At 31.6% G+C, this 24,767-nt stretch overlaps 2 protein-coding genes across 10 annotated transcripts in view; one reads left to right on the forward strand and one right to left on the reverse strand.

Annotated features, from left to right (window-relative positions):
- The first annotated feature begins 764 nt into the window (after nt 1-764).
- Nucleotides 765-9,423, forward strand: LOC105218853 (uncharacterized). 4 transcript variants are annotated; one of them, XM_054232954.1, is made up of 11 exons: nt 765-1,311; nt 1,371-2,141; nt 3,625-3,747; nt 3,805-3,881; nt 3,939-4,080; nt 4,137-4,355; nt 4,423-4,542; nt 4,923-4,978; nt 5,039-5,835; nt 8,320-8,361; nt 8,437-9,423. In XM_054232954.1, the coding sequence occupies exons 1-9, from the start codon at nt 1,123-1,125 to the stop codon at nt 5,262-5,264; spliced, it is 1,923 nt and encodes a 640-aa protein (XP_054088929.1). In that variant the 5' UTR covers nt 765-1,122; the 3' UTR covers nt 5,265-5,835; nt 8,320-8,361; nt 8,437-9,423. The 4 variants fall into 4 exon arrangements, with proteins under 4 accessions (XP_054088929.1, XP_054088930.1, XP_011192994.1 ...); XM_011194692.3 differs by having other exon boundaries at nt 767-1,311; nt 4,938-4,978; XM_054232955.1 differs by lacking the exons at nt 8,320-8,361; nt 8,437-9,423 and having other exon boundaries at nt 5,039-7,424.
- LOC105218854 (uncharacterized) overlaps nt 8,953-24,767 on the reverse strand; it is a 39,730-nt gene continuing 23,915 nt past the window's right edge. For 2 of the 6 annotated variants that reach the window (XM_054232953.1, XM_054232952.1), the window contains 13 exons: nt 20,769-20,940; nt 20,327-20,565; nt 20,096-20,259; nt 19,068-19,212; nt 18,876-19,011; nt 16,439-16,534; nt 12,790-12,939; nt 12,607-12,683; nt 12,244-12,555; nt 11,323-11,417; nt 11,124-11,212; nt 10,669-10,985; nt 8,953-10,427 (listed from right to left, as the gene is read on the reverse strand). In XM_054232953.1, coding sequence (XP_054088928.1) covers nt 10,292-10,427; nt 10,669-10,985; nt 11,124-11,212; nt 11,323-11,417; nt 12,244-12,555; nt 12,607-12,683; nt 12,790-12,939; nt 16,439-16,534; nt 18,876-19,011; nt 19,068-19,212; nt 20,096-20,259; nt 20,327-20,565; nt 20,769-20,940 — 2,128 coding nt within the window. In that variant the 3' untranslated portion in view covers nt 8,953-10,291. Of the gene's footprint in view, nt 10,428-10,668; nt 10,986-11,123; nt 11,213-11,322; nt 11,418-12,243; nt 12,556-12,606; nt 12,684-12,789; nt 12,940-16,438; nt 16,535-18,875; nt 19,014-19,067; nt 19,213-20,095; nt 20,260-20,326; nt 20,566-20,768; nt 20,941-24,767 lie in introns of all 6 variants that reach the window. The other 4 variants (XM_011194697.3, XM_011194695.3, XM_011194700.3 and 1 more) reach the window with 4 other exon arrangements.

A 24,767-nucleotide genomic window follows, 5' to 3' on the forward strand; every position in this document is an offset into this window, starting at 1 on the left:
TAGCGACGGCTAATCACAAATGTCGCTTTGAAGCCAGCGTCTTGTACATTTTGAAGACGGCAGCGACTTATCAACTTCAATAAAATTTACATATTTAGTTTAAAGTGAAATTATTTACGCAAAAAATGTAAAAATGGTCGATTTATTTATTTTAAATAATCGATTCTTATTATTAATATCAAAGCTATTTTACGTTTCTGCTGGCAAAATAACGTCATACTTGTGAGAACTTTGAATAATTTTACATTTCACATGTTAGTGGCAGCTCTACAGCGGCCATTGTCGTCGGCAAAATTAGAAACATTTCTAATTTGGCGACAACGACAACTACAAGCCTGTTGTCGCGTAGTCGTGCTGTTGCCATAAGAACGCGTGTATTTTAATATTTGACAGATGTCGCTCGTCGCTCGTCGCTTGTCGACTTCTATGTGTTCAGCACATTAGTGGAATATATATTTACAGTCCTAATAATGACGTATTTATATTACTTTTTTTTTTAAATAAATAGTTAATTCGTACCAATTGTGTGTCTAACAACCGCAATGTATGCCTTCACTCAATTTTTATTATACCATACTGAAAATATTATTGCCAATCAGCTGTTAATCGCATTGCTTTCTGTCTCTTACAAATTTGAATCTGATTAAGTGCGCAGTTAGTTAAATAAAATTTATTTCAAGTTTAAAACAATATAAATATTTATTTGTATTGCTCTTTTCGTCAATAATTTGTCTTTGAACTTTGAATAGTCTAAATGTGGAAAACAAAATTTGGTGGCACATCTTTCGCAAGCGGCGAATACTCTCTTGAACGAATTCACCTGGATAACTTTGTTGTTGTTCTCTCATGTTAATTTTTTGTCAAACGAGCAGGGGCCAAAGATAGAGAGCAGAAAAATGAACAATCGAATAAAAATAAAATAATTCTGTTTTGAAGAAAAACACGAAATTACCTTGTGAAGGCCCAATGTTTTTCAATTAAAGGGAATGGCAACTCTAAAATTATCATTTATATTTCCGATATATTTACCTCATCTCAATTGTTTACAGTTATGTGTTGTTTTCGGATTTAAAAGTTTATATTGTGTGACCGGTTAAGTGATTTATAATTGAAACTAATATAATGGAGATTGGATATTTGCAAGAAATAAAAGCAGTTATTAAATCACTTGTGGTTTCGTGTCCTAATGCAATTACCATTGATGAACTTAATCGGGATTATCGGAGTACTGAAGGGCAGCAAATACCTTACCAAAAGCTTGGTTTTCAAACATTGGAATCATTCCTGCGTTCTATTCCTGATACAGTTAATGTAAGTTATGGTTATATGAATCTTTTAAAAATAATTATGAATTTTATTAAATTTTCCAGGTTTATGGAAGTGGACCTATTGCCTCAGTTGGTATTGTTCTTAATCAAAAATCTGCGCACATACACCATATGGTATGCGAGCAGAAAAAGACTAGAAATAGGCCAAAGTCAGCAAAACATAAAATAATACCTGTAAGAGCTTTTCATAGTGATAAATCACATTCTACAAGCCGGAATGTACAATTAGCGTATCCAAAAGTTAGCAGTGACACTCTTCCTTCAAGCAATATTCGATTTAGCCATTTTGTGTCACGCTGTGGTCCCCGAAACACGGTAATTAAATGCCAAGCCATTGATGTACCTTCAAAGCTTGCGTTAAAAAAATTTGATAAGAAGCCAATAGAACACATCAATAAATTGCACATAACCCCGCAACCTCTAATAAAACCTGTAAATAAAATGCCTGATCAAAAAGTTGCTGTTGATGAAAAGGAAAACAACAAAGCCATACATAAAACGCATGAAACTATTCCGGTATGTCATGTAAAACAAACAAATGCCGAAAGAACTCAGTCACCGCAAATCAAGCAAGATGATGTTTTGATGAAAATCTTTGGTATGTGTGAAGTAAGTGAGAAAGGTAATCCAAATATTTCAAAAAATAGAACATTAGAAAATGGAGAAACAAAAGATACAGTTGATAATTCAACTAGTAAGATCGAAGGTGATGAACTATCTATTCACTGCGATTTAAAATCGTTGACATTAAATAATTCACCGAAAAGAAATCACATCGATGACATTGAAGAAGCAGTCCCCGCCTACGCAGCTGTGAGTATAATAACTTAACATATTCAAATTTCATAAGATTAACTTAAACATAACAAATAAGGAAGGGCTAAGTATATTCTTCATATATATGGTATAAAGTCCACTGAAAGTTGGAAACCCTAATATTAGATATATGGAAGTTAAGTGAAGTTATGACCCGAATATTCCCTCTGAATTTCTTCAAAATATCTGAGAGACTAATGCCCGGTTTCACAGTTCGTACTTAAGTTGTGCCCAAATAAAAGCATTGTTGTTGACTGAGTAGTCATTTGCGTTTCACAGTCGATGCTTATTTTCTATAAAATTATATTATTATATATGGCAGCAAAATGAAAAACATTTGTTTACAAATACCATCTGACAAATTGAAATTATTGTTGATGAAAAATAACTTTGCGACGAACAAATTTAGAATCTGGGAAATGGATGGAAGCAATAAAAGGACACCGAATTTCACCGCAAGGAATGGGGACATCTATTGCAACTCGCAGGAAAGCATATAACCGTCATTGAATGCAAAAAATTCCTAAAAAATGTCTACAAATATTTTTTTTTTTTTGACAAATAAGTCAATATTCAAAACAAAAATCAGCTGTTACTTAAGCACTGCTTAAGTCTCCCATTTTCAGTACTTAAGCAGAACTTAATATTTCGTAAAACGCAATATTTCTGTTATATCTTAAGCACAACCTAAGCACTGACTGTGCAACCGGGCATTACATATATTTTCGCTAAAAAATTTGTTAGAAGCACAGAGGTCCTCATATTTGATATATAGAGTCTTGAAAACTTATGGACCGATTTCGACGATTTTTAGAAGGACGATGCTACTCTTAAAATTCAGTATTTTTGCAAAGTACTGTTCCGATATCTTCAATAGTGCTTACTTTATATATTGTAAAGTTAACGATTCATGTTGACTTCAAAATTGTGGTATATGGTTTAGTAGGCGTGGTTGTGAACCGATTTGGACTATTTTCACAACATATCATTAGGAAGCTAGGAAGATATTATGAACCGGATTTCATTGAAATTCGTCGAGTAGTTTCGGAGATATGGTTTTATACCCATAAGTGGGCGGAACCACGCCCATTTAAAATTTTGTATACCATTTTGAGTGCAGCTCTTCTGTACCATCTTTATAATGAAATTTAAAGTTTCTGGTGGTTTTCCTTACTGAATTGAAGCATTTTTAGTAGTTTAGTTATAATCTTATAGTACCTAAAAGAAACGACTCCAGAAAGTTTCCTTGATATGGCTTTAGTAGTTTACGAGATATGTATTAGTACGGGGTGGGGACACGCCCACTTCCCCAAAAAAATTACATCCACATATGCCCCTTCATAGCGCGATCCTTGATACCAAATTTTACTTCAATAGCTTAATTTTTGGCTTAGTTATAGATCTTTATATGTTTTCGGTTATAGCCGGCGTGGCGTGGTCCGATGCATGTAATAAAGTTTGAATTTTTTGTATTTTACAGAACAACTTAGTTTTCCGAATGGATTTCCCGGAAAATACTATGACATTCGGAAAGAAAATCGCATCTTATAAAATACCGGACAACATAAGACAAGGCGCTATTATTGGTATTTTTATATCAGAAGTAACACATTACATTTTTCGCTTACTATTCGTAAATTAATTCTTCTATAATTCGTAGATCCACAGTCCCTATAAATTTTGGTTTCATATTTTCAAGAAACATCATGAATTGGATGAACTAATGCTTCAAATTGAGTAAGTTAATTTCATTTAATTTTTTTAAGTATTTATAAGTATTATTATGTGTTATAGACGGTTTTATACATCACTGGAAACCGAAACATTCTGTATACCAAGCGTCTGCATAAATCCTGGTCAAGTGTGTGCAGCGCGTTATAAAGGTCTATGGCATCGTGCTGAAATCTTAGCTCCAGTTATTGAGGACAAAGCAAAGGTAATCATATTTATTTTCATTTAATTATCATATTTACTAATTATAAGGGGTTTTAGGTCTTCTTTGTAGATTATGGCACAGTTTCGAATGTACCCATAAGCAAAATAAAATTCCTTTTGAACTCTTTTGCGAGATTACCAATGCAAGCTATACGTGGATCATTATCGCATATTTGTCCTAAAAATTACCACTGGAGCCCGGAATCAATTCAATACTTTCTGTCCCTATCTTCTGAATTAATGCTCTATGGTCAAATCTCGGAGATTGATGAAAAGGTAATATTAACCTATTTATTCATATTTCTGTCATTATTATTATTCTAAATGTCATGGCTATTTATAGAAACGTATGCTGCACATGGTGTTATGTGACACGAACGGAACTGAAGTTTTACAAATTAACAGAGAGCTGGTAGAAAAGGGCTATGCGTTTTACGATGAACAATGGTTGAAATCTGATAAGGTGAACAGTTCTCCATAATGTAGCCTTACATATGAATATATATATATATATATATGTACATAGGCATTAATCAAATATTTTAATTGATTGAAACTGCCGGCAGTTGTTACTTGTATAAATATATGTTATATGACAATATTTTAGTAGTTTGTAATCTGTATATATTTATTTATTCTAAATCATTAGTATGTTTATATAAGTTAAACCTTTTTTAAATTCCAAAATTGTGCATGTTTGTGCCACTTCTAATTGTTTAAATCCTAATGAATAAATTTGTTTTCACGAAAGAATATGGTTCTTCTAATAATTGCCTTTTGTGCAATATATATGTATATACATATAAACCATCGTGAGCTAGTGCCCGGTTCAATAAATATAAGCGAATCTATTTTCAGAACGAGCTGCGTACACCACATCTTCGGGAAGATTTCCCTACGTGAGAAACATTTAAATCTGAAAAGAGCAAACAAATAATGTTTATTGTTTTTATCTATAGGTTCTCTATGCTCGAAATGGGCGAATATCCTTCGCTTGCTGAGCTAGTTGATCTTCAGAATAAAGGTATTGACTATGAAAGGATCACAGATCACCATGTGTTTCATCCGGGTAGATTGGATCTTCAAGAAAATGTACCAGATGTGATTCGCGCACTTCCTTTTCAATTGCTTACGACCAATCCTTTCAGGCGTGATATTTATTTACAACTGAAACATTTGTTATAAAGTCGTCTAAAACGATGTATTTACGTATACATTATCTAATCTGAAGTTATTTGCTTTTTTTATTTTTTATAAGTTTACTGTTACATAATATAAGACATAATATATGTATAATACTCCGTTATTTTGACTTCTGTTCAACTAACAAGGAGTAGCAATACATACAATCCTATCTCTACATACGTCTGTAATTTCACATTTTCGGTGAATTATTAATGAATTTTGTTTTGCTTTTATAACTGAAATGAGCTTTATTGTACAATTGTTTCAACTTGTAATGCTTTGTAAGCAGACATGTATGGACGTTGTTAATTCGTATAATTATACAATCGTTACACTTTCAAAACTGTATTTATATTTTATTTATTTTAATAAGTGTAGAGTGCGAGCCAGTGAGTTGAAAAAAATTAAAAGTGTAAAAATAAATTATATTAATTAAATTATATAAATACGAGCCTATATCAACCAAACTTTTCACACAAAATTCTTTTACAGACTTGTCTCGATCCGATCGAAAGATTTCAAAGCAAATGGCCTATGCCAAAATGACTAAAATTTTTGTAAAATGTTCTTGGTGAGTGGCGAAAAAAAGTTAATGTAATAATGAAAATATGAATGAAAAAGGACAAGATAGCAGAATCTTTGATTATGTTGTTGTTGTAGTAGCGGCATAAACATTCCTCAAATAATTTTGAGGAATGCAGCCGATTTGACAGTCCTTGGCCGGATAAAATTCCGGGTCCGTTCCTGTTACGCAGAACCGACTGTCGTGAGAACGAAATCTTTGATTATCGTCTTAAACGGCAATAATATAATCCAAGGTTCAACCAAAAGACGAGAAACACGGGAGCGAAAATATTATGGTTTATGGTAAACTTTCTTGTAATGCATTGGATCGATCGTTCGAACCAACGGCAAAGTAGATTGGTTTCAGTATCTGGAAATTTTGAAAATCATATTGAATCATATGTTTACATTATATGGAAATTTATGCTAGATATTGCTCGCTTCCAAACTAGTGAAAATGGGTTTAGTGCACAAAAAGCTGATATTTTAGATTTCTCAGCTTAAAGAAGTGACCTGAAATCCATCGATAATTTATGATATGAAGTCTAGATTGATGTGGCAATCGAATTTTATAAAAAAAAGTTTACCCATTTTGGATTGTTGTTCCGGAAGTTTGTTATACCATATCTAAAGTCAAAATCTCCCCGATAATATGAGTCGAATTTATGAAGAAGACATTAGCAATAAAAGCTTTGGCACAAAAAAATAACAATACAAAAAGCGACTAGATCAAAAGACAATTTTAGCTAAATTTTCTGTTTTTCCAGATTGTGGCATTTACGAGTTCAGCTTATTTTACCACTTACTCACACTTTCATCATTTTTGTTATATTACACTATACGACAAAATCGATTGAGACACTATTTAAAAAAGGTATTCTCAGCCATTCAGTTTCCTCAAGCATACTTCACATTGAGATATTAGAAATGAAATCGTAAGAAGATTTCCTTCAATCTCGAAGTCGCTTCTTCGCTTGGAAAAATTTAATATATTTAAATTTAATTTTGTACAACCCGTACAGAGATGACTAATAACAGAACAAAATAGAGCAAATTGTTCGGTAATATGGAAATGCGAGGGTATCTATAAACAAACCGTACTTTTATACAATTGTCCATGATTTAAGAAAAAATATAAATTATTTTGCTTATTTTTTTCTTCTGATCACCAACTTCAAAAATTATATGTATGTAGTTCCTGACGTCATGTACGAAAGATGCTACTATGAAAGTGTGACAAATCTTTCATAGGCCTTCGCCTATCTTCAATATACCCAATATAGTGATGAAATATATCTACCACCCCTTGAGCCTTGCAAATTGCGAGAGAACAAAATGCTCGGTAAGACCCGAACTTAACTCTCCCTTGTTTCATATTTTACAGTTTTACCAACAATAGAAAATATTTATTGCGATTCTTCTAAACGTAGTTGACACCCACATTACGATATAGTATAGCGATCCGCTGCGACCGAACTTACTCATACCTAATAGCAAACGGATTGTTTTTGACCTTTCGTTCGTCAAAATTTGGCGTTATAATATATTTAAAGTAATTTAAATGAAAGGAAATGTCAAATTTTACACTTCCCATATTCACATCGCTCCCTCTGCTAACACGTGCTGCCGCAAGAAAGATTCTAATTGAGGAGGACTTTCCAAAAAATAAGAAAACGTTCTAAGGGCAACATTTACAGACCAACTGGAAAATAGTTTTTGTGTTTAGGAACTATGTCATTACATTGTTCTACACGATTTGGTAAAATAGGACCTTGCCATTTAGGCTACACAATTCTTAAAAAACAGAATATCAACTTTTTACACCGAACTCTAATAATCTCCACATTCGTTGTTTACTTTTTTGTAAATATCCCCTTTTGCAATATACATAATATTGTACTATCGTGCTTTTTTGCAGGCTTTTTCCTTTCTTCCGCCACTATGTAGATCTTTTATGGTTTTCTCATCTATAAGGTGGTAAACTCAAATAAATTCGTTAAAAAGCACTTAAGGGGACCCCCATTCTCGGTTTCAGGAAATCGATTTTTTTTATTTAATTCGAACCTATAACTATTCAAGAATGTTCCTTTAAAATTTCAAGTGAAATTTTCAAAAACTATTGAAGACATAGTCGATTTATGGTGGAAGCGTCAGGCGACTGCGAGAGCGCCTCAAAACTTTAAAAGCGTTTTTCTCGAAACAGTGTTTTTTCGACTGGCGCATGAGGTTACTCAAAACCTATTAATCCAATCGGTTCCAAATTTTAATACGTTATTCGATACATATATAGCTATGGTATAAACTAGGATAAATCAAATCGGTGAAGATCTCCTTTCCTTTTCAACTCGATTTGTGGCTGAAAAAAGGCGATTTCCAAAAAAAATTTAAAAATACGGCATTTTGTTAATTTTTGTGTGATATTAATAATCCTAGTTCATGCTAGAGCCAAACCTTTATCTCTTTCTAATTCCGTTGGAATTTTTTATTTCAGATGTTCCAGTGAGTGGAAATCACTTGCGCCGACGAAAGGAAGGTCTGTTTGAACACAAAAAATAACAACAACAAAAAAAAATTATATAAAATTTGTTTCTTCTTTTTAATTTTTCAGATAAATGTATGCAAAGTTACAATTGGAAATCGTCAAAATTTGAAATCGAGAATGGGGGGAGGCGGGGAGGCAAAATTAAAAATAGCAATTTAGGCCGATACTCTAAACAAATAAGTTATAAGAAATAAAACACTGAGTAAAATAAACATCATGTTTTGAAAAGGCTAATATGTACGCATTATAAATAATTAATTTGTAAATATCATTTTATGTTATGAAATAAACAAAGCAATATTTTTATGGATGAAAATATCCCGTTTCAAAACGGACGTTCACATTTAAAGTTTAATTTAAAGGAAACTATCTCATTCAGATCATAACCCAAAATATTGTATACTTAGTGTGTATATTGCATACTTAGTTAAAAAAAATAAAAATGTAAATTCCCCTTTTGAAAAGTCACTCCTGAATTGCAGCAGTAACTCAGTTCAAATATACTGTTTATCCAATCTTTTTTCTTATACATACACATGGCGAAGGAATGCAGCTTTCGATCCATAAATAAATAAAATGTGATTCGTTTCAAGGCAAACGTTGTCCTTCTGGTTTTATTAGTTTACGTGTAATAAAATACTAAGATACTCATTAATTTGTCTCTTTGTGCTTTCATATGCCCAACATTTGTCCTTAATTTCTTTGAGTTTAGTTGTTGTGAGTACTTCGCTCTGATCTTAGTTTAAACAAATACAACTTGCAATATTACGATTTAACTAAAAAAATATAACAGCTTGCTATAAAAAGACAACATTTCTCTACATTCAATGTACTGTTTTAATTTGAATGAATGCGATTTTTTTTCGTTTTCATTTTTATTATAATTATTTATTTGCTTCAGGTAGTGTATATGTATTGGTATGCATTCGTGTATGCATGGATGCATGGTAGTTGTTTTTTTTTTTAGTTTTGGGTTGGTTGGTTTCTTTTATTGCCTGAATGCATATAGGTAGGATGTATTGTTTTTGGTATGTTTGTATGTCACTAGTTGATCACACTATTTTTAATTCTATTTATATGTATGTATATTTTCCTTGCTTTTTTGGGTCTTTTTGTTTCCTTGCTCAGGCTGCGTTTTATCTACTATATATTTCAATGTCCTTGTGTAAATTAATGTAACTTATAAGTTTTGTTACGGCTTTAACAGTAATAATAATTGTAATGCAGCGTGTCTACACATGCAACTTGCTTTGTTTGCATGGTGTGGTAGGTAGGGTTGTTTAATGCCTTTTTGGTTTATGATTCTAATTTATTTTAATTTTATTTATTTTTTTTTTTCAAATTTATTTATAATTCTATAGTGTAGTTTGAAGTCTCTTCGAGTCGCCATCGTCGTCGTTTGTTTGGTTTTTCTTAAATAACCTGTACACTAGCGAGTTATTTGTATTCTATAGATATACATATTTATATATATATTTGGTTTTCATTAATTTACTACATTTTATTTAATTTTAATTATCATGGGTTTTGTCGATTCATTATATGTATGTATGTATTAAGTTAATTTCATGCGTGTATGTATGAGCTTTGTATGTATGTAGTAGAGTTAGTTCACCAGTTTTCAAATTTCGATTCTTATTATTAAAGTCATCACAGTTAGCGGAGCTGAAATTATGATTAATTGCTGAGGACATTAGTTGCATCATAACGAGTATGAGTACACATTAACAATATGTTCAAGTGTTTCTCTTTGTTGTTGTTGTGTGATCATTCACGTAATATGGTTGTGTGTATGTATGTACATCCCTCCGATGCTCTATCATATTGTTGCTCGCCGTATTCGCCCTCGGTATTGCAAATGCAATTGTTGTTATTGCATTATTTGTTCTTGCTATGCACCAATTCGCTCCAGGCTTCAGTGTCATGGGGTATTTCCTTCAAAGAGAGCGCGAAACTCGCCGCTTCTGGGTCTCGGCAACCCTTCTCGTATCGTTTGTACTGGCCCCGTGAAACTAGACTCCGATCCATGAAGCAAATTCTCCTTGATATCAATATCGCTTAAAGTACAATACAATATAAAAAATAATATTGAATATACTCAAAAGTGAGACAAATTGTAAGTCAATGAATTAAGTCTTAGCACAAAAAAAAACTGTATAAAAACTAAATGTTGCCCGACTGCCAAGGCATCGAGGCCAATTGTTCGAAGGCAATCAGAAATTGTTTTCTCAATAATTCAGTATAAGCTCGCACACATTTCGTTTCGCATCAGTTATCTGAAATAGTAAAGAAACTTACTCGTCCTTGCAGTCGTCTGCCTCCGCAGCTAGCGCATTCACCACTGCGGTTATAGTATTTGATTCCGGATTACTAATTTGCTCATCTTTTTGTTGCATAATATTTGGATTTTTTCCGATTTTGTTTAAGCGCTCTGCAGCAACTGTTTCCATAGTTTTGCGCATCAATGGATATTGATCCAAAACACAATTGAAGTGATCCACACTTAAAGAAAATAAATTGCAATACGTTTCCGCGCGTACACTGGCCACTCTCCTTGCGTTCGTCAGTAGGCAGATTTCACCGAAATATGAGCCATCGGAAAGTGAAGTCGCAACCTGGAAACGAGAAACATGTATTATATACATATATATAATATAGTGTATGTACGTTTATAATTAAATTCAACTAAGTATTTACACTTATAAAATCAATACTTCTGTTGTAATAATGAAAATATAATATGAAAAGCATACCTCTCCGTTCGCCATAACAATATCAACAACGCCTTCCTGAATGAAATACATTTTTGTGCCAATCGTACCTTCCTTTATAATAATATCACCTGTAAGTAAATGTTAGAAGTTATACAATAATTTAATATAGATCAAAACCTTCTTATTTAAATGCATATTTTTAATTACAATATAACATGTGTTTAATGAAGAATCTTACCGGGTTGAAAAACTTCATATTTCAGTTTCGTTACAACATCAGAAACAAAGTTTGAATCAGCATTTGCAAAAAAAGGCACAGACGCAACGAGGGATCTGTAAACGAAAATTAATAAAATATTTAATAAAAAATATTTTTAAGTTAGTAAGAATAATTCCAATGGTTTAGGGTTACTAGCGCGACTATACACAGTATCCGCTAGAAAAGCATACACCTATATATTATCCATGGATATCGGCTACCAACCACAGGCAACTGAGTAGTCAGATAAAGATTCACAATTTGGATATCTTTAAAATTTTATATTTATAATTGTAATACGTGTTCCTAAATGCTGACTTCTAGTAAGTAGATAGTTATTAACAGTTTCTCAGATTCTCTAAAGGTGCCAATCTTCATCAACTTGGGTATTATATGCATTCAATGCACAAATGTGCAAATTCTGAAATCTAATAGACAAATATTTTTACATATTCAAACGATTTAGAATTGAGGTAGAAATCTTCATTTTCAAGTATAGTGACTTCAGTAGCCAGTTAGTTGCCTTCTTATACAGCGTAAATCAAAAGTTTTTTAAGCCACTTTCACACATTGATACACATACATTTAAGCAAAATTTGATATTTTTCTTAAAACTGTATAACTGTCCCAAAAAAAAACTAGCTCATAAAGTACGAAGTATATAGGTATATTCCTCTGAAGAAATGAAAGGTCCATTATGTCAAAGTAATTCTTTTGGTTGGCTGTTGACTAATCGCTTAATTTTTTTAATGTTTTAAAAAAATAGGATAATTATAATGTAATTAAAAAAATTAATGTACATGGTGACTATAAACCAAAATTCCCTTCAGGTTGATTTGCAACACAATTTGATTATAATTTAAGAATTCAGATTTTAATTTAATTTTTCAGATTACTCACCTACAGTTGTAATTGATTACATCCTCTCGCAGCTTTTCACTTAGTTCCCCAAGTATACATTCTTCGTCGAAAAATTTTCCTTGATATCGATGCTCGAAGTACTCGGTAATTCTTTGGCGCATATCACGTGGTAGCTTCCGATAGGCCATGTATTCCTCCACCTGTTTTACCTTTTCGCGATATTGCCGCCTGCTCGAATCCAAGCTCTGTATCAAATTGGTCGCATGACCTAAGAAGAGCGCATAACAAGTTGCACCTGATATCATCGAGAGCATTGTCAGCCACATATCAGTCAATGACTGCGGTGGGAATCTACAAGAAAATGTGTACTTTCACAGTTTATCTGAATGCATGTGGACAAACCTGCCATAGCCTATGCACAGCATATGCGACATCGCCTTAAATAAAGCCCACGAATACTGCTCTAGCCAATATGACTCCTTAAAATCAAATCACAACATAATATTATACTTTTTAAACAACAACAAAAAAGAGAAAGAAAAAACCAAAAACTAGAACATGCAACATGCTGTATGTGGCGTTTACCTGCAATTCGTTAATTGATACCCATGAGTTCGATGGAAAACCTTGTAGCATTGGCACTAAAAATTGCAAACAGCCGCTCCAATGGCCGATAAGTAGCATCATGCAGATCAGATTGAAGATCCTCATAAAGACTGATGCCATATTAAGGAACTGAAAAGATGGCCATCAACCCGAAACTATTCGTAAGCAATTGCACTTATGCAGTATACATCATGTTGTACAACATTAAATACAAGTGTAAAATGTGAAAATACAAGAGTTGAACACAGTAATACAACTGAACGAGAAAAACTAAATAAATAACATTCTAAAAATGCTATGCTCAAGTACTAATAATTTGCTATTGGCGCATTTATATTCCATAACAAAGAACACGCCGTTGCAACTACAAAATTTTTTTATCACAAATTCAAAGTTAATCATTTCACTAAAAATCAAACAAAAAAACAACAAAGTTGTAAATGTGCAAATTTAGCATTTGAGCAAAACATCTATAGTTTCATCACAAACAATTTTGCCATATACATACATATCTACTTATTAAATAGGTTGCTGTAATGGAACAACGAGCCTCTAGCTTTATAAACAGTTGATTAATTCACATTGACCATATTAAATGTTACCATTAATTTTTTAAATACAAGAAAGTGACTCTTTGGGAGCTAGAAAGCGCTACTGCCGAAACCGTAACTATTGTCAAAATATATGTACATACATATTTACTAGACCAAAAATGCGTTGTTATGCGATAATAATGAACACCTCAATATTTTCCTAACAAAAAAAAAAAAACAAAATTCTTAGTTGTAAAGTCATACTTATAAATACATATATGAGCACTTATCATACTATATATGAATGTAAATACAATATGTAAGTATATAAATTACATATTTCAAATATTACACAGAGCTGACAATTAATTAATGTATGTACATCGAAAGTATCCAATTAACGCTTACAGCATGCTCAAAGGAATATTTATCTTGCCTGCATTCCTTTAAATCCGTATAACAGTAAAATAGTTTTATTTCGAGACAGACGAATATCAGAGACAAGCGCGATTTGTAAATGCTAAGGGGCCTGAAAAGCAAAAGTTTTATGTGAAGTAATTGACCTATTTAGACGATAAACAGAAATAGTAATACAAATATGAAATCAATAGTACTACAAGAATTCGGAAGTTCGCTATAGTCATATGATCGCACTCGAGAGCAACTATTATCAATAATCAAATCGAAATTTTATGAAAAATGTGTTTTTCTTTAAAGAGTTACATCTGGTTAGAATTTTTAAAAAGTTTTTCTCTAAACTGTGTTTTGAAAGTCTGTTATAGTTGAACTGATTAGTCTCAAAATTTTACACAGGATTCTGAAGTATATTTTCTAGTACTTGATCGAAGCACTTTTATTACCGAAAAAAATTGTTTTTTTTTTTAACAATTCAAGGACATAATTATTTTATTCCTTCGATTAATAACAAGATTATACATTACTTTAACCAAATCCTTTTGATTTTTTCATTGAAGATGATCCACTTCAGAGATATGGTGGTCACCGCAAATCGCATTTTTTGGGAGGGGTATCTGCTGTACCAGTTTCAAAACTGTTATTTTTACAAATAAAAAAATATTCGATACTCTTCAAAGTTGCCATATTATGTGTACAAATAAAATACTTCGTATAATAAATTTAGAAGTTTTCTCAGAAAAAATGTTTGGAAACCCTAATTTTGTTGGGCTCCTAACTAGATGTAACCCTTTTTCAGTCCACCACAGTTATGTGTGTAATAAAATATTTTAGTGGAAATACGGGGGTCTAAAACAGACCCATCATCAAGGCTGATATCATCCTTTCCGCACAAACCTCAATATCGCAACATTAATGAATTAGGTCAACCGCATATGTGAAAACCTAGGCTAGGGAGTTTAGGTTTTGCTTCCAACATTGTCTAATATTACGTACTTCACTTTTTAGAACAATATTCCTAAGGGCTTCTTAGGCGATTTCTTTTAACTTAAAAAAAAAAAAAACGGGAAAGCCATAGCTACTTAAGTCTTTGGATACTTTGTATTACGAGTATAAGTACCATACAGTATGGTCTACGAGCTGTTGTACACGTATTTTGTTTTTATTTCTAAATGAGTATAAGGAAAAAGTAAGTAAGAAAAGTAAGTTCTAAACTACCTACCTATGTATTAATTTTGGACATAAACCTTAAAGCAATCTCAAAATATTTACATATACTCATAAGTATGATATTGGAAAAGTCAAAAACGGTAAGCATTGTAAAAGCTACGATAAGTGCGCTTTCGAAAGCTTAAATTCTAATATTTGAAATTTAACAGTTTTATGTACATATGTATGCATGTAGGTATGTACAATGTCACTTAAATTAAGCTGCACAATAAAAGCTTGAGGTGGATCACGGCGCATCGCAATTACATACAATAATTACAATACAATAAAATACATAAAAAACGATTCTTACGCAATATTAATACGTTCAGTTCATACGATATTTACGTAAGTATATAGTATGGTACATATGTAGTTAACTTACGCTTGGAGCAAATTGTTTGAATATTAGCAAAAATCAACAAGAGCGTTTCTTTGATGCGCGTAAGCGAAAATTTTGGTAAACAAAAGTATGGATGATTTTAATAAAATGTATGTATGTGTACAACATCGGTATGTATGTATGCATGTTAGTGAAGGTAAATAAAATGCGAATATCGTTACATAGTAGAACTGACTCCCTTCTTACTCATAATTCAACTAAAGCATGTAAATAAACGCTAATGAATAGAATGGACGGCGAACTGGTTCGTACAGAATGTAACTGATCTCAACTAAAACATAAAATAACGCATTGGATATCCTTTGTACATAAACGTACGACTGCATAATAGGTGTGTTGGTATGTATCCATGTGTGTTTGTATGTATGAACGTGTGTATGCTTTTGTACACATGTTTTATACAATAAATTAATTGCTTGGCGGCGATCAGTAACACAAATGGCTTTCCTGCTTTTTTGTTCGTATGTATGTGTACCAAGTGTGTGCATACACTTGGTGTGTTTTAAACGAAGCAAAAGCATTTAAAAAGCCTGGCCGTAGTGTTTAGCGATAACAACAACAAATCCCCCAAAGTCAATGCTACTACTTACATACATTATGTTTCTACATTAGCGGCAGTAATTTCGGCGGTGCGCACTACAAGGTGTATATACGAGTATGTATGTGAGGGCGTTTGATATACGCACCGATTTGTACAGAGACTTTATGGGGAGTAGTTGGTGTTTGCGTTCGCCAGGCCACTAATAATATACATACATACTTATACATAATAAGTACTGTGTGAGTAAGTAAGTGCGTTACAAGTAAAGAAGCGGTTGTAATTTGTATGCATCAAAATAGGTTTTGATCAATCTAAGAGGCAGATTTAGTATATATTATGAACTCAAAAGGAAGCAATCATGTTAACTAACGAAATAAAAGTTGAAACTAGTTAAAACAGAAATAGGGTAAACCATTCCTCGTTAGTGATTTAATAATATTGAACTATGTATAAGAGCAATCAATCATAATGAATTAATTAATCATGGGTTGCATTTAAAAAATTGTTGTAAATTGTTGGTTGGGTTACCTTCAAAATGAGGTTGCTTTTAGTCAAGCCATCTTTGTCTTTTCTATGCATTCTCCCTCTTCGATCAGCACTTTTTTTTTGCAGATTCTGCAGAATCTAGAACCATACATACACATAATCCCCGTTAAGCTAATTCTCTGTTTGCATATTTCTCGATTATTAATTTAAATAGAGTAATTAAATATTTAGCATATTGGCATATATGTATGTATGTATGTAATACGAGTACTTTTATACGGTAACTGACAGAAGTGTTTTTGGTAACGTGTTGACTTTCTAACGAGCTTTCTAACCTACAAAGTGTGATTTGAATTTCGAACTGTTGTTGAACGAGCCAGTGGCTTGTCTCTGTGCACTTAACGATGTACAGCTAAGTCACATATGTATGTATGTAATATGTTGTTAAAATGTTTTTAAAAAATACATAAATTTGTGTTTTGTATTGAAACTTTTGTTTGCACAAATAAAAAAAGATCTGTTTGTATGTAAATAAAAACTTTATCTAAGTTTCCCAACAGTATTAATTCCTTCGTGAGTATCTGATGAGGATATAGTTGAGCTTAAGTGCTCAACTCTTGGCTTTTTGCATTATTTTTCGCTTGAAAAATACAAAGATGGGTTTATAAAGGCAGCATAAGATCTCGAACCCTTTTAAAATATTTCGCACAAATGTCTCGAAATGATCACGCGAGTGATGTTTGCCAATGCGCTTAAAACATTTGTAGGAAATATTTTCTTCTTGTAAGAGCAATATGGTAAGCAGATAAATCAGTTTTCACGTTCGAAATGAAAATAAAGAAGGAAGAATATTGTGTCAAAGAATTCACATTTTGTTTTATACATATACATAAGTGTATTTATATATTTGATTTAAAGTACATTTCTGTGTTATGATATTAGTCAAAGAAATCGGTACTGCCACGCCTCGATTAACTAGTTTTTTTTTTATTATGTTTCGTTCATTAAATGTATGTTTCGTACAATTCCTTTTATGACATTTTGGAATTATACTAGAAATTACATCTCTAGGGTATAGAAGAGACTTAGTTTATATTTTAAGCAACCTATTTTAAGGAAATATGTATGTATGTATGTATATGCTTGATAAAATAATATCTATGAAACATTTAAAATACAATATTCTGATATATAGCATGTAATCTAAGACATGGTGAGCATTAATAATACTGATATAAAATAACAATTATTTAAAACATTTATTCTAAAACTATTTTTAAACGACGAATTTATATGGTAATTGGGTAGTTATTATAACTTTATGGCAAGGGAACTTATAAATGGACTAGACAACTTGGATTGCTGATCTGCACCAACCAAGAAAGAAATGGTTAGGAACGGTATTTAATTATGCGATTATATTTCACAATATTCAGAAATATTACCTAGTTACGAAAAAGGAGTAATTGAATAGAGCTCGACTCTCAAATTCTTGAAGAACAAAATGTTAATATTACTGACGCATTTTTACGCGGAAAATCATATTTAACGCTATAAAGAATTTTAAATTTCAAATATTGATTGTTAGGTCGTAAGATGAAACAGTGTCTAGGCAATATCCTTGTAACAATGAGAAATGTTTACTGTTACTGAGCGCAAATACCATCCAAAGCCTAGTAGGGAACTACTTAGCTTTAGCTACGAGCACACCATTAACCAGGAAACAAAATACAGCAAATGACTACTAACTTTATATATATACATATATATTTATTTATTTAGGTATATTGCGAATGTAAGAGGCCCAACGAGAAATCGAAACTAACAACTGGCTATTATGCTCAAACGGTGTTATGTAATTTGAAGATGTTATTATGGTTGTAATGTTATTTGACTCAGTGTTTAGCTATCATTACTTCCTATTAGTTCCGAATAAACGCTTATGTATTGAAAATGTAAACAAAAGAAATGTAAAAAAAAAAGAAATCGAAAAAATTAATTAAATTGTTATTATGCTCGAACAAAAAATCATGACTTAAAAGCGTCCATTAATTTTGGTTGTAATTGAAATTTTAAGCACTATAAAAAGTACTAACACTGGCTTAACTCGTTATTATATGTACATTTTTACTAAACTATAAGGAAAAATAAAATCATTCAAAATATCCGTAAATCACTCCCTAGTAACTTTTATTACGATTTCAGTATTGTAGTGCCTCCATGTTTAATTTGAGGCGTGGCACTATGAGATGATAGCAAGTTGACTGGCATTCTAAATAATCCTAACACATAGGGTATGACTGTCTTTATATATGCACTTATAGGTTGTGTATTAGTCCTAACCAATCAATACATAAATATCTAATACGAACTGTATAATACATACATATTCAATATAGAACCATATGTGATTAAAAACATTAGGAATGCTAACAAATTACAATATAGTATAAATCGAATTCAAATTGTGCATACTTACATATACCTCCTCCCATTGCGAGACATATCGGACAAGCCTTGATAGACGCAGCAATCGAACCAGAGAAAGTAACTTAGCTAGACGTAGAATACGTAGCGCACGTCCGGCATGAAGTATTTGAAAGGAATCGGAGAAATCCTATAAAATTGAATATGTCGTTAAAACTTCCTTTCCATTAAAGAGAAAATATTTTCCTTTACTTGATTGAAAATCAGAAAAATGTAGTCAAGTGGGATCGAAGAGATTAGATCCAGAAAAAACCATGTTTTTAAATAATGCTTGGCTATAAGCTTAGGGTCCAGTATAACCTGTTCTGCATTGTCTTGCTGCATTATACCTGCGATTAAATGTTTGGTTAAATTTTATATAATTGCGTTGTATACTTTTTTCACAAATATCATTTCGTTCAAGCTTATGAAACAAACCTCATTGTACTTAAACTATTATTGGCGGCATCTTAAAATTTTGAAGTTAAAAATTTGCTTGACAGGCTCAAGCATTGAAATAACAAAATTAAATATAATCATCGTAAAAGAGCTGGGGGGATATGGACCGAAATATGTGTGGTAAACTAGATTATACTTACTTAAATTCTTCTTTTTTTAATATTTTCTATTTTTTATTGACCGATGTATAGAACACAAAGCCAATCCTAGTGCTGGAAAACTTGTATAATGAGCGCTACGGGATGTCTTCGGTAATTTCATGAATATTTGGTAACAAATCACAAAGATATATCAAATATTAACTTATATATGCGGTATACAACTAACCGAAACCCCGTTTTCGGCTATTTTTGTAATACCGCTAATGTCGGGAGCAATGTTTCCGCTAAGTTTGTTTTTGAAACATTATATAGAGTTTTAATTATGAATTGTATTAATAAGCTAACGGGATGAAATGTGGTGTTCTATGAAATAATCCCAGTACTTCGATATAACTTGTTTTTAGCATTTTAGGACATAACCTTTATATAGCTTTATCCTGATCTTGCCAAAAATATTCCACCGAGTTTGATTAACATAACATACTATCTTGCTTTTGGGGAACTATAAAAGTTGATGTTCTACGAGATGTATATAAATATATATGTATATGTACATATATCAATATATAACTAATTACTCATTTATCGTTAAAAAAAAGTTATTCGTATGCGAATATAGTTATATACATAGATCTAAATACAAGAGACTATTCACTTTTGATTCGTGACTCACCTGTTCTAAAATTGACTACAATATCTATTAAAAAAATTGTATCACTTAGGCAGTTGAAGGCAATCCATCTTGTGCTCAGATCATCGTTAAAGAATGATATTGCGACTGGCAGGATTATAAGATTTGCTACTAATAATAAAAGCATACAAAGGTCCCAATAAAATCTGCAATATATCAGCGATGTTTAATTAAAAATTGTTTCCTTAGTTATAATGCAATTCGATTACAAACCTGAATGAACTACAAGGATGAATAACCCAGTGTCCGGAAGTCTTTTGGCGAATTCTTTCTTTGACTAGCGCTTTCCGGCTGCCGAATAGTTTCATAGCCAACCGATTGTCTGTCGGTTGAAACCATGATTGCAATTGACTTTTTAGGAAATTCGCAGAAACTTTTTCCGAAACGACGGGGATGGAAGGCATTGGCTCCTCTTTCGGAGTCCCGTATAACGACACGTCATCAAAATGAACCTATACATAATATACGATTGCAACAACAATTATTAAATGAATCACAATCAAGTAGGTTTTTACTTAAAATATGTTAACATTACGTAGCTTTTTAACAAAGTGAAATGAAGTTTATGATGAGTGATTTTTTTTTAATTGATTAGAAACGGTAACTGATTTCGCATATGAATGGATGGACCCTGAAAAATTAACGTAAAATAAACCTTTGTTCTTGCCATTTCGTTTCCTTGGTCGCATATTAATAAAGCCTCATCATCGAATGCTGTTACTAGAGAATCGGTGCAGGTATTTTCGAAAGATATACGTAAATCGTTCTCATTCAAAACGGAGCAATATGAACAGCGTACAGATTCCTCACTGTCTCCATGAATTAATCTGAAATAAGCACATTGAGCCATTGAAATACAACAAATATAGAATTGAGAATTGAGAATGTGTTATGTGGTGTAATTATGCCAATTAAGACAATTTGTAGACCTTGCAGACGTGTGATGTACTTTTACGACTATTGTGCGACATATATATATATATATACATGTATATATGTATGTATGCACAATATTTTGTTTGTAATACTTTGAGATATGAGCGTACAAAGAAGTGTAGCGATTTAAAATAAAATCTATACGACTAGATATGTACATATATATACACTGTGAATATTATATTGCACGCAATGGCACATGTGGAAATAAGTCATACATATTCATAAACATACATATATAACATAAAAATCCAAAGAATCTAAGAGCTTAATTTAGATTTAGATTTGTGGGCGTGGTAATGGTTCGATTTCGCCCACCTGCAACACTCAAGATATCGCTTGTACGGATGTAGGGACAGAGAGACATCCAAATTTCAATTCGATGAGAGGAAACCTGATTATTTTGATATTTTTGTACATATACATACATATATGACCATTTGGGCTGATTCCACCATCAAGATCAAAAGTAAATCTTAGTAAGACGATAAGATAAAGAGAATTTAGATCACGTTTTTTTCGGTTCCACCAACTTTAAAAGTTAATAATTTTCTCACAGCGATCTTTTTTGAATAGTAGTGTTTTTTGTATGGGTTGCCATGATCTAAGAAGTGATTCGAATAACGATCATTAAACAATTCAAAATTTGTTAAAAGAATAGCATATGTATATCAAAATCAATTTAATTTAAAAAATGGTATTCCATATAAATTAGTAGATTCTTTGCTCACTTGAAACCAATTATTAAAGCTCATGTCCTGGCAGCAATTAAATAATACTGGCTATTTTATCTAAGGACAATTACATATTTGTACAACATTCATGTTAAGACGAAATATTGCAAGAGTATTAAGTGAGGCTAATTCACAGTTCTTTTTGTACAGAAACAAAACAAGAAGTTTTTTTTACAAATTCAGACTGTTAAAATACTAAAGAAAAGATTTTTACTAAGTTGTTTACCTCTGACATTCGAATTATTTTCCTCAATAGAATTTTTGTAAACGACCAATTTTTTGCATTTTAGCAAGTAAATTATGAGTTATTGCTGACACATGCAGATTATTTTAGAATATTAAAAATGTCTAATATTCGATTTTTGTCATCGTCAAAAATTGATTCAGAAAAACGGCCATCACGAATGGTAAAGTATATAATTTTCGAATTGATAGACCGTCGATTGAATATTCTTGCGCATATCTGAGACAGTGGGCATCTCAAAAGTCTTCACGGGTCATATACTGCTTAAAATATTGGGCAAAATTGACACATGGATGCGACGTTTGCATACTCCGAACAACATACGTTGTCATAATACCACATACTAACAGTGTTTGATGTTGTAGAGTCCCAATCTTAAGGGGTTTCTACCTAGTTTTTTGACGTTGAAGAAAATAACTTACTCCGAGACTGTCGTAATGGTTGCAAATGTGATAACCACTGTTTTTTTTTCAAAGCATGTGATTTACATCGTCCTGAATAAGAGGTCATAAGACTTTCCTTTATTTGAGACTCGCCGGGCAGAAATTTGAGCCGAATAAATTTAACGACGCCACGAAGGCGATACCGACCTTCAGAAAACGTATATTTCAAGCGTGTTAAAGATGTTGTTGGTTCAAGTGTATCGAGTTAAAGGAAGACTACGTTTTTATATAATTTGTTGTGGCTTTTACATTTTTTTTAATATTCTTATCAAATATGTTTTATATACAGAGTTGCAAATCGTTACAGAAAACTTCGTAAGTTGTGTTGTATTAACATCTAAAAAGAAGTTTTTTGAGAAGGGGATCGTAAAGGGTTGAAATACACATATTTAAAAAAAATATATATATTTACTACTTATATACTTTAATGGCTGCTTGTTATATATACATACATATATTAATTCTACCCAATCAAATAAATTCATTTATAAAATACATCCCAACTCGTTCACTTAAGGTTAAGCTTTAAGAAATACGTCAATGCCAAATACACAAACTATTTTGAAACACTGTTGGTTACTTGTATAATAAACACAAGAAGATTTTAATAGCAAAATATAAATATATGCAACCGTAATATTTACATGTGAATACATGCCAACAAACAATAATAATTTATAGCATTATAGTTTGATTGTATGTTTGTGAACTTGAAAGTTCAATTGCATGTGCCTAGAGATAGATTATAAATTGACTTAAACCGAAGAGATATGAAAGCAACTTACAAATCTACAATTGAAAATATGCACATGTACATAGTCTTAGTAAGTACTTGCATATATACATATGTATATGTATGTATATGTATATGTGTATGAAGTTTGGAAAAATTCGCGGAAATGTGCACACATACATAAATTAGGAATTTTTCTCTTTGTAATCCATTTCGCCTCTACAGACATACATATAACAAATACAGTGGAACTTCCATAACTCGAACTCTTATAAGTCGAAGATCTCCATAACTTGAACTTTTGAATTGACAATAGCGTTTAGAAATCAAATTTCATACAAATTTCCTCCATAACTCAATCTTCCTTAACTCGAAGTTCTCCGAACTATTTAATTGGCAATAGAAGACAAATTTCATACAAAATTCCTTCCAAAACTCGAACTTTTTGACCAGGGCATAACACAAAATCTAAAATTTTACTATGGAGGTAGAATTTGAAAGAGTCCCTCTATATCGTATGGAGGCGAACAAAAAATATGATATTACCCTTATGGATTGCATAAATCTGTAACAAAGGCATGCAATTCTGACGTCAATCGCCAAATAATAGCAAACTACAACAAACAAAATTACATAATATATGTTTTAATGTATGTACATTTTTACAGCTTTTTGAAAAACTGTATGTTTTATTGAAAATTCTATAACTTGAAGTCTATCTAACTCGAAGTTTTTTTGTGGATTATTGTGATTCGAGTTAGAGAAGTTCCACTGTATTTTTATATTCTGATATACATATACACATAAATAGATACATAGCTGTATAAGTACATATTCAAATAACTACAGAATGAACAAGTTATTGAATAAATTAATAAGATCTCTGAAATGTGTTTCCGTAAAATATTTGCTTGACTACATAAATATGTACCGAGTACACAAGAGTAAATTTATCCAGATCTGTGTATGATCTAATATTTTCCTTTAATTACTTTTGTTTATATCTACATTGGAGCACTGCACTTTCCGCACATAAATACATGCATATGCATATATGTATGTGTGTGTAGGTACATAGTATTAAGGTAAAGGTACGATTAGGTTATCAGTGACCTTATCATTTCAAATATTTTTGTATAATACATAATAGCAGACAGTTGCCGTTAAATCGACATGAGGAAACTTATAAATATTAATGGCTTTATATTATAAACAAATCTGTATTTATGGCATTTAAGCGAATTTTTCTATAATGTAGTTTTAGCAATTACCTAAATTTGTTTCATTTCTATTCCTTTTAATTTATAATTAATTTAAAAATTTATTAATATTGTATTTAAATTACACTATACGGCAAAATTTTCATGGGGATTGAACCGAATAAATTAAGTACAAAATGTATGTTGAATGTAAAGAATATAATTTTTCATTTAAGTGTGTTTTCCTGGATGATTTATATTTACAACCGTACCGAAAATTAAAAAAAAAAATGAACCAGTATTTTTCGAAATATTAAGCCTTTATTTTATCGAATATCCAACTTTAACCACTAATAACATCTGAA

The sequence above is a fragment of the Zeugodacus cucurbitae genome, chromosome 6 (assembly GCF_028554725.1).
Source record: "Zeugodacus cucurbitae isolate PBARC_wt_2022May chromosome 6, idZeuCucr1.2, whole genome shotgun sequence".
NCBI classification, from domain to species: domain Eukaryota; kingdom Metazoa; phylum Arthropoda; class Insecta; order Diptera; family Tephritidae; genus Zeugodacus; species Zeugodacus cucurbitae.

Coding starts and splice junctions, on each gene's coding strand:
- LOC105218853 (XM_054232954.1), top strand. CDS start 1,123: ATGGAGATTGGATATTTGCAAGAAATAAAAGCAGTTATTAAATCACTT. Junction 4,081..4,136: donor TTATTGAGGACAAAGCAAAG/GTAATCATATTT, acceptor AAGGGGTTTTAG/GTCTTCTTTGTAGATTATGG. Junction 4,979..5,038: donor CTTCGGGAAGATTTCCCTAC/GTGAGAAACATT, acceptor TTTTATCTATAG/GTTCTCTATGCTCGAAATGG.